General features: G+C 30.7%; 1 protein-coding gene across 1 annotated transcript; it reads right to left on the bottom strand.

The window, feature by feature from the left end:
- Positions 1-1785: 1785 nt before the first annotated feature.
- LOC107177160 (ethylene-responsive transcription factor 13-like) lies at positions 1786-2523 on the bottom strand. The gene has a single exon (XM_015530544.3). The coding sequence runs from the start codon at positions 2461-2463 to the stop codon at positions 1927-1929; it is 537 nt and encodes a 178-aa protein (XP_015386030.2). The 5' UTR covers positions 2464-2523; the 3' UTR covers positions 1786-1926.
- Positions 2524-14909: the final 12386 nt, after the last annotated feature.

The following is a 14909-nucleotide window of genomic DNA, read 5'->3' as shown; positions in this document are numbered from 1 at the left end:
CAAATTAAATTTAAAATTGAATAAAATTTAAACAAATTAATTGTTTAAATAAAACTAAAATAATACATTCAACATTTCAAAATATAGCACATCGAGATCAATTGTTCAAATAAAGCTACAAGAATACGTTTAAAGTTTCGAAATATAACATACTAAGATTAATTGTTCAAATAAAGTTACAATAATACATTAATATAACACCGAAATTAATTGTACAAATAAAGTCACAATTAATTAAAATGACAAAGTTTCTGAAACCAAACACAGTCTGATCCTTCACCAGGACTATTGCACTTGTCGAAAAGTGGTGATTGTGATAGTGCAATTGTTTGGTTGGAACCAGTGATTGTGAAGTGGCTCGATGGACTCAGGGAAGAAGATGGTTTGCTCTCGCTGGAATCACGCGGACGATGTCCTTCAAATCGGTGTCGAGAGTGTATCGAACAAATATTGGGTGTTGCTAGTGCGTGTGACGGCGGGGAAGCTTAGGATTTTTTGTTTGTAAATTTTTGGTGACTTGACGTTATGTTACTTTGTTTTTGGGCGACTTTGCAAATTATTGGTAACTTGGCGTTATGTTACTTTGCTTTTGTTAGTGCGTGTGACTTTGCTTTTATTTTGTTTTACAATTTTTACAAGTTATATTGTATATTTGATTATTTAATTATTTTTTATTTAATATTGTTATTGGATAATGGCTAAGATATGTTATAGTGTTTTATGTAACTATGCAATGTCACATTTATAATATTCTTTAATTAAATTTATAATAATTTTTTAACTAAATAAATAAATAAATATATATATATATATATATATATATATATATATATATATATATATATATATTTGCGGATTCACGGATTTTTACGGATTTATAGAAGTAAATCCATATCCAATCTATCAACTGCGGATTTTTAAATTTTCAATCCATATCCAATCCACGGATCGGATTTATACGGATCGAATTTTAACGGATTAGACGGATTGAGCGGATCGGATTGGATTCTGAACACCCTTACTTTTATGGAATGAATTGATTTTCTTCTAAAAAAAAAAAAACTATGAAATAGTAATCTGTACGAGGGCTGCATTTTTGTCCCATCCTAACTTAGTGAATGCATTACACAATCTCTTATTAGTTAAAGTCGTTGTTTTATTTTATTTTGAATTCTCTCATTTACCAAGATTCTCCTCTCTTGAACACGCGTGTGATGTGACTTTGTAGTTTTTCTTTGAAATAGAAACTATTATAGATTATATTATAAAAAGCAGTCAAATATTACAAGTTAAATAAGAAGAAACATCTTTCATAGTTAGGCATTAGTAAATTTAAAACAAAATTATGTAACATTTTTTTCGTCGGGTTTGTTTATTAACTGTGTGAAGTTTGAAATTTTATTAATTTTAGATTTTTTATAAATTTTTTTAATAATTTAATATTTAATTTTTAGACGTTTAGATCTCAATAAAAAATTATATTTTTATAAGAAATGATCTGAATAAGAAGTAAATATTATATTACAATAATATCTCTATAAAATATACTTATTTCTTAAATGATATAATGTAATTCATTTTTTTAAATTTTGATTGATAAGGATATTAATATCAAATAACTATGTTATTTGTTTATTTATAAAAACAAACAAAATGTTACTTATATTTAGATATTTAAAAAAGAAAAATAAACATATTATTTAGATATTTGTATTCAGCAGCCTTATTTAGACTTAAAGAAATTCAAATTCGTTCAGATTTCGAGTTAAAGCATCCACCGGCTGATTACAAACTCTAATAAAAATATCAAGAAAAAAATTAACATTGATCGTTCAATTTTATTAATAAAATACGTACACAGTTGAAAAGTTTCATCATCAAATGAAAAGAGATTAGCTGAGATAGGAAGTAAATCTTTATCCCATTTCAGAAACCCAGCTGATTCATTAGTCGTCTCCGCTTAAGCATTGAAGCTTCAGACGAAGTGGATGACGACGAAGGCGGCTCCGTAGATGCAAGCCTGTTTTTAGTCTTAACCCCATTAACCTCAGTATTAGAGGCAACCAGGTGAGGGAAATTAAGCTTGGCTTTTTGGCCGTGAAGTCTGAAAGCCGCTCGGTCGTAAGCCAATGCAGCATCCTCAGGCGTCACAAATGTCCCCAGCCAAACTCGTGCCCCCTTCTTGTTCTTACTGTCCCTTATCTCGGCAGCAAACGTGCCCCACGGCCTCCTCCTCACACCTCGAAAACATCTTCGCACGTGATGATGTTGACTCTCAGGCGTCCGAGGTGTCGTGGCTACGGCTGCTATGCCACTGGAGTTACAGTCGTCGCTCGAAGTAGTGCTTTCCGAAGGAAACGGAGTAGGAAATAAGTCGAAGTCGAAACCGTCATCCTCAAGAAGATACTGGCGGATTGACTTCAAGATAGCAAATTCTGACTCCGAGATGTTTTCTGTGTACATTTTTAAGAATGATTCTAGAGAGCTTTCTTTCTTTAGATCTGCGAGAGCTTTGTGTTTGCCTAATTTTGTACATCCACCAACAGCCGCATGTAATTATCTACTATATATATACGTCTGCTGTTACATCTGCATGTGAGGGGTCTCAGCACTAGTGTCCAAATGGGATTAATTATTTGTCAAGTCCCATACACGTATCTAAGATTAGATGGGGAAGTTAATTTATTTTTTATATAGGAATCTCATTATTAATGGCTCGTGCATTAATGTATATATACTATATGTTAGTTTTGAGGCGGCTCGGGCATTTTTATTAAAACATCTCCAGAAGGTTCTATTAAGATTATTCTTTAAATATATATTGTTTACTTATATGATAAAAATGAGAGTGAAAAATATATTATTTTTAAAAAAAATTATTCAAATAAAAATAAGTTAATATTATTTTAATTAAATAAATATTAATTAAAGCACTTCTCTCTCACTATAAAAAAGGAAATAAAATATAAAATAAAGAGAGAGAAAGTAACTACAAAATTAAAGAGAGAGAATCATTTTTCATTTGAAAAATCTTAATTTGAATGTTTTTTGAAACTTAAATGCTGATGTGGCTCTTCAAATAAATAATAAAATCTTATTTGAAAAAAGTTTTGGAAATGCTATTATTCTTATTATTTGATAAATAACAACTGAATCATATAAAAATTTTGAAAAAAAAATATTATTGAAAGCCAATTGCAACCTAGCACTAGCAAACTTGTTGAATATATTATTTCTGTTAAAAAAAAAGAAGAACATATTCCTTTTTAACGTTAGCCATGGTTTTACTTTTCGTAGTTTTTTTTTTTTAAAAAAAAAAAACTGGATTGGCATCTAAGAGAGGTCAACATGTACCTTCCTTAGAGGACAACAACATGATAAAAAAAATTTAAAATCTTTATTTATTTTGTAAGTTGCAATTAATTAATTGTAACCATGAGATGGTGGTTACAACACTACAAAATAAACATTGAGCTCTTTTGCAACAGAAAACATTTACATATATATCTAACAATAATAAGTTTTGCATCAAGTTTTTTATACCCGTACGGATGAAGATAATTTAATTTTATTAGGTCCTTTAAAAAGTCGGGTCTTAATTAACCTTAATTCAACCCGCTCTAGAGGAGGATGTAAGCTAATTAATTAAGTTACTACTACTTTTACAATCAAATTAAACTTGAACCTGACTTGCTAAAATCAGAGACATTAATCTCACGCTTCTGAGGTGTCGTGACTAAGGCCATTATTTCATTGGAGTTAAAGAGTCACAAGGTGGATTGACTCCAAGATATAGAGGATGCAAATGCTGACTTTGATATGAGATGTGTTATGGGTACAATTTTAACTTTTTAAGGAAGGTTTAAGAAAGCTTTGTTAGATCTGCGAGGGCTTGGTGTTGAATCTGTTGCCTAATTTATACATTTAGCCATTGCTGCATGCACTTATCTAGTGCAGATAAATCTGTTCGCTGCCCAATGTGGGGGCTCACAAGGCTAGTGTCCAAATGGGTTATTTAAATTTATTTGTTAAATCCCATACACGCATCTAATCACAGCTGAGTGTTCATATAATTAAGAGGACCGCTAGCGACTGTCCCACTTGTTAGTTTCTCTGGTTGGCAAGCGGCCTATATATATTTTTTGATTTATGTGCGAGTTCAAATTAATAATAAACGTTGATAACTTTTAATTTTATTTTAATATTATTATCCTTTATATAGACGGAATTCACTACAAAATCCATATTTAAAAATCACTTGCATTAAACTTTCAATCGTTTTTTTAATTAAAAAAACATAATTTTTGAATCATTAATTTACATCTAAGATTAGGATTCTGCACAACCATTGATGAGTAAAAACTCAACTCTTACAAGTGACAATTAACATATATACCCATTCCCTCTCGCCAATAAGATTTCGAATGCTTATCCCCTCTTCAAATGAGAGATACATCCTTAGTGCAATGCAAGCTCAAAATAGATTCGTCAACTGTCAATTTAATTATTCTTTTATTCTATGAAAAAATGTTTTATTTTAGAAAATAAACAACAAAATGTACTCAATGTTCATGACTCCTTCCCTCCACTTGCGTGACTTCGAATTTGATATGGTATTTTATTTTATTTTTTTTAATTCGTGCAGTAACGTACCTGTCCTCACATGTGGATAACGATTAATGTCCTATTCTTTAAGTGCAGAGGCGGCGGGGGACCCATTCAATTTCATATAAAAAATGAATAGAAAACAAAAGGGGAAAAAAAAAGCATATTACAATTTAGTACTAACAAACTTGTTTAATTTATTATTGTTTCTAATTCAAACGACTCTCATTGCATCACAACAACATCAGTGACAAAATTTGATCAAAATCTTAATATATAATTTTTTATAAGCTATAGTTTATTAATTGTTACTATGTTTCTGATGGTTACAGTATGCTCTTTTGCACCAGAAAATACTACCTTATCCAATATCCAATATTGAGTTTTGTACCTGCAGTTTGTTAAATTGGCTGCAAGTAGTTTAAACTTTAGGAGTATTTTAGCAAGTCAGACTTAATTGTCCTTAATCCAACCCACCAGAGGAAGTTGTCAGATAAAAAGGTTTTATGGTTAGTTTATAATTAATGCGGTATATTTGATCAATTTAGTTATTAAAACAGTTGTATATTTCTAAAGTACGAAAATGTATGTGAATTAAATGGACATAATGTTAGAATAAAAATTATTTTCACAAATGTGCATCAAGTATTTTTTTTTTCAGTGTATTAAATCATCTCGACTAATTTAGATTCGAGCCGGATAGGACCACTAAGACGACGGTAAAGTTCTCCCAATAATTATTTAATGCAGTTGCACTCTCAAGTCTCAAACGGAGAGCCTTGGTTAAGATAAAACAACCCCATGTCAACTGATCTATGTGCTTGTTAGTCACCATATACTTATAATATTTATAAATATAGTGTTTAAACATATAATTTATTTCTCAATATTGAGGATAAGTGGAGAACATTTTACCTATCTCTACCATATCTGCTCCTTCCTTCTTGGTGCAAGGGTCACGTGTATAGTTAATGAAAAAATAATATAAAAATAAAACTTGACCGTTCATTATTTAAAAAATGCATATGCTAAAAAGATCCTTCTTCTAGCATATCTTGATTTCTTTTTCAATTTTTTAAATGAAAAGGGTCCTTAAGCAACCTCAATATTGCTAAGAGATGCCTCTTCAACAAGCGAAATTCTGCAATACATCTGAATATCATATCAGCCATACAATAAGTAAATAATGTTATAACATGTGTGTATTTATTTTGAAAGATTATCATACAAGTGTACACATGTTATGCATACACAATTAATTGTATTACTTCTAATGTGTTGTACAATTTCTCTTGCAATAAACGTAAGATATAAAACTTTCTTGACATGTGTGGACATGTACATCAATGCATGAGTTATAATTAATGAAGATTCATAATCAATTAATTACCTAACTCAGCTATAATTAGGTAAATGAATTGTATTAACAAACGGATATTCATCAACTTTAAATTTCTCTTCACTAAAATTCATAAAGGTGATTGGTGATTAATTAATAAATATTAAAATAATTAAATTTTAATTAGAAATTTTTATTAAAAGACATAAGCAATACACCAGGGCTTTTACCGATTAGCTTTCTAGTGTTTTAGCTAGCCGGCTACCCAAAATTTAAATCTAGAGGATTTATGCGACTAAAGAATTGATTTAAACTTGTCCTCCATCTTAACTTTTTTTATAAAAAAAGAAAAAAGGAAAAAAGACATAACACAGAGCTTAAGATCATGATCCTAATTCTTAAAAAATAACATATTTGGATGCTAGCATTGTGACCTCCCTCATGCACTATATATGTGTATATATATATATATATATAACCTACACAACCATCGAGCTTAAGATTATTTAAGGTTTTTGCGTGAATGAGATTCTGAGCTTATTCTTGATATAATCTTGAGATTTCTTTGTGAGTTTTGAGCGCTTTTATTGTAAATCTATTTTTTGGTGTGAGAATTGTTGCTGCTCTTAATTTTGTAATCACTTGAGCTGAATAATTGTCACCCGCGATCCCCAATTGGTGTTATTGTTGGTTCAGTTAGCATCCATGAGCCAATTGAGGATTTTGTATAGATTTAATTAGCAACTGGAAAGCAGATCGTTTTTGTTTCAGATTAAGGCCATTGATAATAGGAATTTTCTAGCAGGATTGCTTGAAGTGTGCAAAATTGTCGAATCACATAAAAATTACATATGCCAATACTTCTCTCTTATCCCTTTTTCTTTGATAAGATTCAACACAAGGACTTGGAATAAGAGAAACAAATCTACTGGAAATCAGTTTGACATTTATCTCGCAATATGCACATCCTTGGACAAAGGCTTAATTGGACAAGACTTGTCTACAACTGCTAAGAGTATTTTTTAGCCTAGATTCTCTCTTCTCAATCATATCTTATATTTAATAGAAAATTCACCTATTGTTTAGGTTAAATAGAATAGGATGTGATTCCTAGATTGACTCCTCTTTATGTATAAATTTATCATGGTAATGTGAAAAAAATAAAGCAGGAAAATATACTTTCTTTCACTATTAAGTTTGCATCAAATATCTCATTATTCATTACATTTGATCAGCATCTTCAATATTTACTTATTTACTTATTGCTTCTTCCCTTGGCATTATTTACTATTCATAATTTATTGATTATTCATTTCTTAAAACTGAGTTTAATTAAGTACATGTGTTATTTTGGGGTAACTGAAAGGGATTTGAGTCACTTATTAAGTTTATAGTTTGAAGTTTGACTAGACTTAAATTTATTTAACTTTTTTTAGGAGAGATTTAAATTTATTAAACGAAACAAAAGAGGAGAGTTTATTTCAACTTAAATTTTTTACACAAATTTTAAGCTATTGATCTCATGTAATCTAATGGTACCATGGTAGATGAATTGATATCATTAAGTACTACTTTAATTTTTAATATCTGCCATTGGATTACATGAGATCCATGGCTCAAAATTTGTATTAAAATTTGAAGTAAAAAATTTAAGTTAAAATACCCCTTCTTTTAAATATGCATAACCTAATTCGCGTTGCCATCTTGGGTTGCCACATTCTGATTTCAATCTTCACCATTCATTACAGACAAAATACACATGTCAGAAAGAGATAATTAAGATTTTAATAGATGATTACTGTTACAAATTAATCAGCATTTGGAGATTCAGTCAGCCAGCACTGCATACATGACAGAGATGAAGAATAAAACGAAGAAGAAGACGAAGGACAAGAAGAGGAAGAAGGCTCCGGAGGTGCAGGCTTATTAATTCTTAACTCTAATAACCTCAGTATTACTAGATTTAGAGCCAATGAGATGAGGAAAATTAAGCTTAGCTTTTTGGCCGTGAATCTTGAAAGCTGCACGATCGTAAGCCAATGCAGCATCCTCAGGTGTATCATAAGTCCCCAGCCAAACTCTTGCCCCAGTCTTCTTCTTGCCATCCCTAATCTCCGCTGCAAACTTTCCCCAGGGCCTCTTCCTCACGCCTCGGAAACTTTTTTGGAGACGCCGCAGCTGCATGTTAAAGCAGGCCACGTCACTCGAAGCAGTCACATTATTGTCATTGCCGCTACTTGTTTCCTAAGGAAGCAAAATGGGAATGTCGTCGAGAAGATACCTACGGATTGAGTCCAAGATAGCAAATTCTGAATCTGAGATATTTTGTGCGTTCATTTTTCCTTTTTACATTAAAAGTTAAGATTCTAGGGAGCTGGGTTTCTTGAGCATGCGAGTGTTTTATGTTAGAATGTCTATAATTTATACACCTACATGTACCATGACTTGGCAAGGAAAACTTGTGTGGGCAGGCGAGCGCACCACCTAACTATGTTGAAGTGGTGCGTTTGCCCATTAAAGATCTGACATGTGGCAGGTCCATGAGGTCTCATGGTGGGATTCACATTTTTGTTATTTCAGATAATGTAATATAATATTTTTTAACTTATGGGTCCTAGTGATGGACCAGTCAGCAAAGCCATATGACATGTCTTTAATGGGTGGATGCACAACCGCAGCAGGCTGAGGTGGTGCAACTGTTCCACACAAGTTAATCTCCTACTTGGCATGCCAATGTCGGCTGCTACTTCTGCATGTGTGAGGGTCAAAGTGCCAGTGTCCAAATGTTTGTTAATTGATATATCCCTCCCTACACATGTATCTAATCTTAAGCTGAGTTTTGTACTTAATTGACTAAGAATCTCTTAATGAACTCATACATTAATAATTGATAATTATTTCGATGTGCCCTAGATTAAGTGCACAGGCGGCTCGGGCCGTTTTTGCGCGGTTGCCTGGAATCCCGTCCCATTGAAATTAATAAATCAACACATGAAAAATATCATTAACTTAGGGTACTATTGCATTTTATTATTAACCAACTTGTTTTATATATATTATTGCTCAAGGAAAAAAAATACATATTCACCCTAAAGATTTAACGAAAGTATAATTTTCCTTTTTTTTTTTCAAATTGGTCACTAAAATTGTCCTTCAATTCATGAACGTACGTGAAGAGGAACAGAAGGTTAACAAGGAAAAATTCTTTGTGAAAGCTTGGAGTTTAATGGTGATCAGTTGGTACGCATACTTGGATAATTACAAGGCGACAACACATATAAGAACATGGTTGGACAGTTGGAGTAAACGGTTCAAACACTGTTACATTTTTCTCGTGGCAGTCTCCCTTACCTTCAAACATCGCCAACTTTAATTGTAATCTATTAGAAAAAGAGACAATAACTAAAAATAACATAAATTATTGTAAAAATATTATTATATAATTTTACGCTAGTACTATATAAAATTATTTAATATTAATCACTACACAGTCTAATCCAACCAATTTGGATTGCAAACATCATTCTATTCTCCTTGTACTATTGACGTTGGACTTCCAGAAAAAGGATGTTAATTATTTATAAAAGTTCGGTATACATTATTAATTAAGACAACAGTACAACAAGCGTTGATTAGAAAATGACAATCTTGAATTAATTGAAGTCAAGGGGGCAAGGGACATTTGATGACTTAGGTTAAGTCCAAAGGCGGCTTCCCCCAAGCCAATTTTGGCGGTGGCAGGGAGCCACGGCCTATAAAAAGACGACATGAAATATCATTTCAATTATTGCAATTTAATTGTTAAGTGTACGTCCAATACTCCTGTTGCTTCATTCAAAGTTGAATTACCTTATCCTTTCTCCTTGAGCACGACTTTGATGATTTTTTGGACACGAGGCAACTGAAATATATATATATATATATATATATCCAAAATAAAATTTGGGATAGATTTACGGTATCGTAAATTAGTTTACAACATTATAAAACTCTATTTACGATGTTGTAAATCCATCCCAAGTTTTAATCTCGGATCGAAAAATTTTCCTATATATATGGCAATGAATCTCTTAACTTATTAAAATAAAAAATAAATTAGCAGATGAGAAAAATAAATATTATAATGCTATATATTTTGTCTTATAATATATGTATTACAAGGTATTTTTCTCATCTCTTAGACAATCCCTCACTTTTATAAAGTACGGAATCCTTTATATATATATTCTTTATTTTTTAATGAACTATAAAGTCATGAGATTTAATAATATTAAAAACTAATTCTATTAAATTGCACATATTTATAGTTCATTCAAAAAGTCTGTTAAATTCAATGGCTTAAGAGCGTGTTTGCATTAAAAAAATGAGAGCGTACAAATATGTATGTGTGTGTGTGTGTGTAATAATAATAATAATAATAATAATAATAATAATAATAATAATAATAATAATAATAATAATAATAATAATATGTGAATAAAGTGTGGGACGAGTTAACAACAACGTGAAAGGACTTTGGAAAAACGCCATCTATGCCTCCCAATGTTTGGAGAAATGATTATGTAGAGTCCTAAATTTTCAATAAGGCACTAAGACCCTTTTTTTTACTATATTAACTCAAAAAAAATTACTTTAATGCTCGATAATAAATAGAAATATAATATTAAAATAAATGTAACAACATATACATTTTAAAATAATTTCAATGTTTAAACAAATGTTTTAATACTTTACAATCTTATATTAAATTAAACTAAATTTTATAATAATTAGAACATAATATTAAAATAAGTATCTAAAATTTAAATTATTTTCAATATTATATAAAATAATTTTAATATTATTAATGCATGATATATATTTCATTAATTGTAAAATCTATTTAACCCAAAGATTTATTTAATTTTTTTTAATAAATACAAATATGTTATTAAAATAAATATAATAATTTACATTTTAAAAATTATTTTTATATTAAAAATATTCTAATATTATTAATCTATTAGAAAATTTAAATTATATTTGTATTTATTAAAAAATTTTAAAGTCAATTTTTTTAGTTACTATCTACAAAAAGTATTATAATTAAAAGAGAGTTTTGGTATCTTTTATAGAAAATTTAAAAGTCTACATGACTATTTCTCTGAGCCTTGGAGGTGCATGTGTCATTTTCCCAAAGACTTTTACAGTGTCATCAAATAGTTTATAGTGCTGTAAATTCACACCGTTGTCAATTCATTTTGGATTTTAACAAAATTTAAGACCTTGAACCAGAGAACAACTATATATCATGAGGCAACAAAACAATTTCCTTCATTCATGAAGACTTTAACTGCATGATTCCATTTTGCTAATGTGTTATTGCGGAGCTGTGGCTTAAAAAGCCACTGTCATAGTTTTGAAGTTAAAATGATTCTATCTTACAATTATTTTGATAAAAAAATTTGAAAAAATTTTATTTTTTTATTGTTATTTAAAAATCAATAATAATTTTATAACTAAAATTTTTGTTTCACAACGCTTATTCGACTCTTTTGAAAGAGTCCGCCTTGAACTTCTAGGACAAAATATTGATGTAAAATACTTTACCAACACTCCAAAAGTTTTTTATTTTTCAAACTTCTCCAATCTGCAATCTTCAAATTCAATACTTAAGATAAATTTTAACTCGCCTATGCACACTCCTGGAACCTCATGTTCAATAGAGAAAATAGGATTTAAGCTTCACGAGGACCATAATGTAGAAATTATAATTTTTTTAATTATCTTTTGCACTTTTTAATAACAGATTATAACGTAAAGTTAGTAAAATTGAGAAGGCCAATGATGAAGCATAATAGAGGAAATATAAACTAATATAGGTTATAACATAAAACACGTAGAAATTGGGGGAGGCGGGAGGAGGGTGGGGGGGGGGGGGGGGGGGTGGGGGTGGGGTGGGCAAATGTAAAATATGCACAGAATATGATAAAAATTTAATTGAGTCCCTTATTTTTCTTTATTTTTCATGGCCCCTCTAAGCCTCTCCATATAGATCCACGTACCACCATATGCACTTGACTTTGTGATGCTCTAATGTTATCTAGGGAACAACCTTTGATGCAATCCCATCATAAAAAATTTTCTAACCCAGAATTAAAATTTGAGATGAGTTTATAATATTATAAACTGTCTTTTATAATGATATAAAATAATAATAAAAAATGAGTCTACAACGTTATAAATTCTTCTAAGACTTTAATTCTAAATTTTAATTTCAAACTTAAAGTTAATTCACCCCATCATTTATTTAATAGCAGTTGACATCAGCTACAATCTCATAATTCTTTTTTTTTGTAATTTTACATCATAAAAGATGAATTGGACTTTTATTTGTTGTTGTTTTTTTTTTAAAGAAACTTCTATTGTTTGTGGTTTATTACCTACCGTACATAGTAGTTATGATTTGTTTCTATTTATTTAATTGCAATCTATAATCCCATTTTGATAAAACAGAATGCGAAAAGTGACCTAAGCTATACATGCCGTTTTGTGCTCCTTCCCATTATATAGCTCTTTCGAGCAAAGAATGATGATTAAAATGACATTATACTAACAAATTAACATCTAAAATTGCCACATTATACCAATTAAAACACAAGTGAGCCCCATATATATATATATATATATATAGAAGAGAAATGGAAAATCATACCAATAGCACGCTCGTGGGCCAAAACATTAGCTTCAATGTTGAAGCCCCCATAAATGCAATCATTTATTAATCTATTATACTTTCTCTTGGACTTGAAGAATCAAGCCCATTCGGAAGAATTGGGCTATGTGAGCCTCAAAAACGACCAAGCAGGTAGCAGCTGCACTCCATCCGAACGAAGTTTGAATGCCGGTCCTTTTTGTTTTTTAATCAAAATTAGTTTTCTCAATCTCACCGATTGCAATAAATGTTAGGCATGTGATATGAAATTAGTCTTGAGGAATTAGCATCTAAAACCATAAGACACAACCAATTGAAAGACAAAATTGATCAAAATTATTTCTTAATTGCAAAGGCAAAAGCAAATATGGTAATCATACAAATAATATGTTAAAAATCCAACACTAGTTTCATGATCTAATCCAATTATATTTGTCCAAATCCAAATTCAAAGTCCAATCCATAGAAGATTCAAGCATTGTGTAGAGAATTAGAGATATTTCTACTCTAAAAATATCTAATGGTAGTAAAAATACCTAATTTTAAATATTTCTTAAATATTTGGAGATATTTATAAAATGCAGTTGTCATACTTTTGCAATATAATATATGTATAGTTTGTATTTCTAATAGGTTATTATAAATACATCGAAACTCTTTGTTGTAGGCGTCATGTGAGTAATAAAGAACAAGAGAGAAATAAGAAGTGCGAGCCGTGAGCGCTGTAGGTCTCTCTTGTAAAATATTAATAAAATCCTTCAGTTTAGTAAAATTCTTTTGTTACCCAAATAGCTGCAGTCTTGAATAGTTTAGTCCTCTTCAGTTTTCTATAATTGATATTAGAGCATGATTAGTCGGCGACCATTGTAGCAGTGTTGCCGAAAGTTCACAACAGTCAAAGATTGTCATATAGAAGCTTTAAAAGTATAACATGGATGATCGAAGATCATTTGGTGGAGTTTCGTTGAATCGTGAGGGGTTTGAAACCCTAGAAGTTTGTTGGTAAAGATTGAGTTTGCTTGGCATTGTTAAAGTCTTGCAAATATGATGGGTGATTGTTAAGTAGTTAGAGGATTCAAGAAGCTCAACAACAAAAATTTCAATACATGGCCAACATTAATAGAGTCCTACTTACAAGGCCTATACCTCTGGGAGATTGTTTGCGATAACAATGTGGAACCACCAATTGAGGATGCCACTTTAAAGACGTGGAACATTAAAACTGGGAAGTACTTTAATAAGGTAAGTACTTTAAAGAAGAATAACACACGGCTACAACTTCTGGAGATTAAACTACTATTAATTTTATAACAAAACATGACAATTGATAAGTACTTTAATAAGGTAAGTACTTATGCACACGAAATTTCTAAATTGATCTTACTACAACAATTTCTGAATCTAGAATAAAGAAAATTATTGTCCATAGTTTAAGGGCCGAGTTTAGGAGTTTTGTTACAGCTGTCCAAGGGTGGCCAACTCAACTAACCATTAAGGAATTTGAAAACTTGCTTGCCAATCAAGAAGCGATCGACAAGCAAACAAGTGAGACCTCAGTAAAGAATAACAAGGAAGCGCTCTTCACAGATAAAAATAAACATCGATTTGGACGATGTAGTAGTGGAGGATGTCAAAAAGTCAAGAGGTTAGGTTATCAACAAGAATGTAGCTTACAAACAGGGGGAGTACAAAGGAATCGTGGTAATAGTGGCCAATACAAGCTAAAAAAAGTTCGAAGGGAATTGCTACAACTGCGAAAAGAGAGCTATATAGCAAAAGATTATTGGTCTAAGAAAAAAGTCGAAGTAGAGTAATGCCACCACTTTCAATCATAAAAAGGATAGTGACAAAGGAATGGAAAACTAAAGCATCAATCACCATTAAAGAAGAGGAGCTAGCCCCTCACAATCACATTACCTAGCCAAATTAAACTACGAGAATGATTGGATCTTTGACTTAGGGTATTCAAATCACATGATTGATGATAGAAAAAAACTACAAGACATGACGAAGTACAAAGGAGACTACGTGATAGTAACAGTAAATAACTCACGATTGCCAATAACTTACGTTGGCACTAAAGTTACTTACATCTCGATATGATTTACGCAAAGTGTCACTTTAAGATGTGTATTATGTCCTAGGTATGAAGAAAAATATATTCTTAGTATCACATCTAACATCACCAAGCAACTATGTCTTGCTCAGTTCTTAAGATGTCAAGGCATATTAAGATTTAAAGATCTCAAGGACACATATTATGGAAAGATG

The sequence above is a fragment of the Citrus sinensis genome, chromosome 3 (genome assembly GCF_022201045.2).
Source record: "Citrus sinensis cultivar Valencia sweet orange chromosome 3, DVS_A1.0, whole genome shotgun sequence".
Classification (NCBI taxonomy): domain Eukaryota; kingdom Viridiplantae; phylum Streptophyta; class Magnoliopsida; order Sapindales; family Rutaceae; genus Citrus; species Citrus sinensis.
This window is presented reverse-complemented; position numbering and strand designations above follow the sequence as displayed.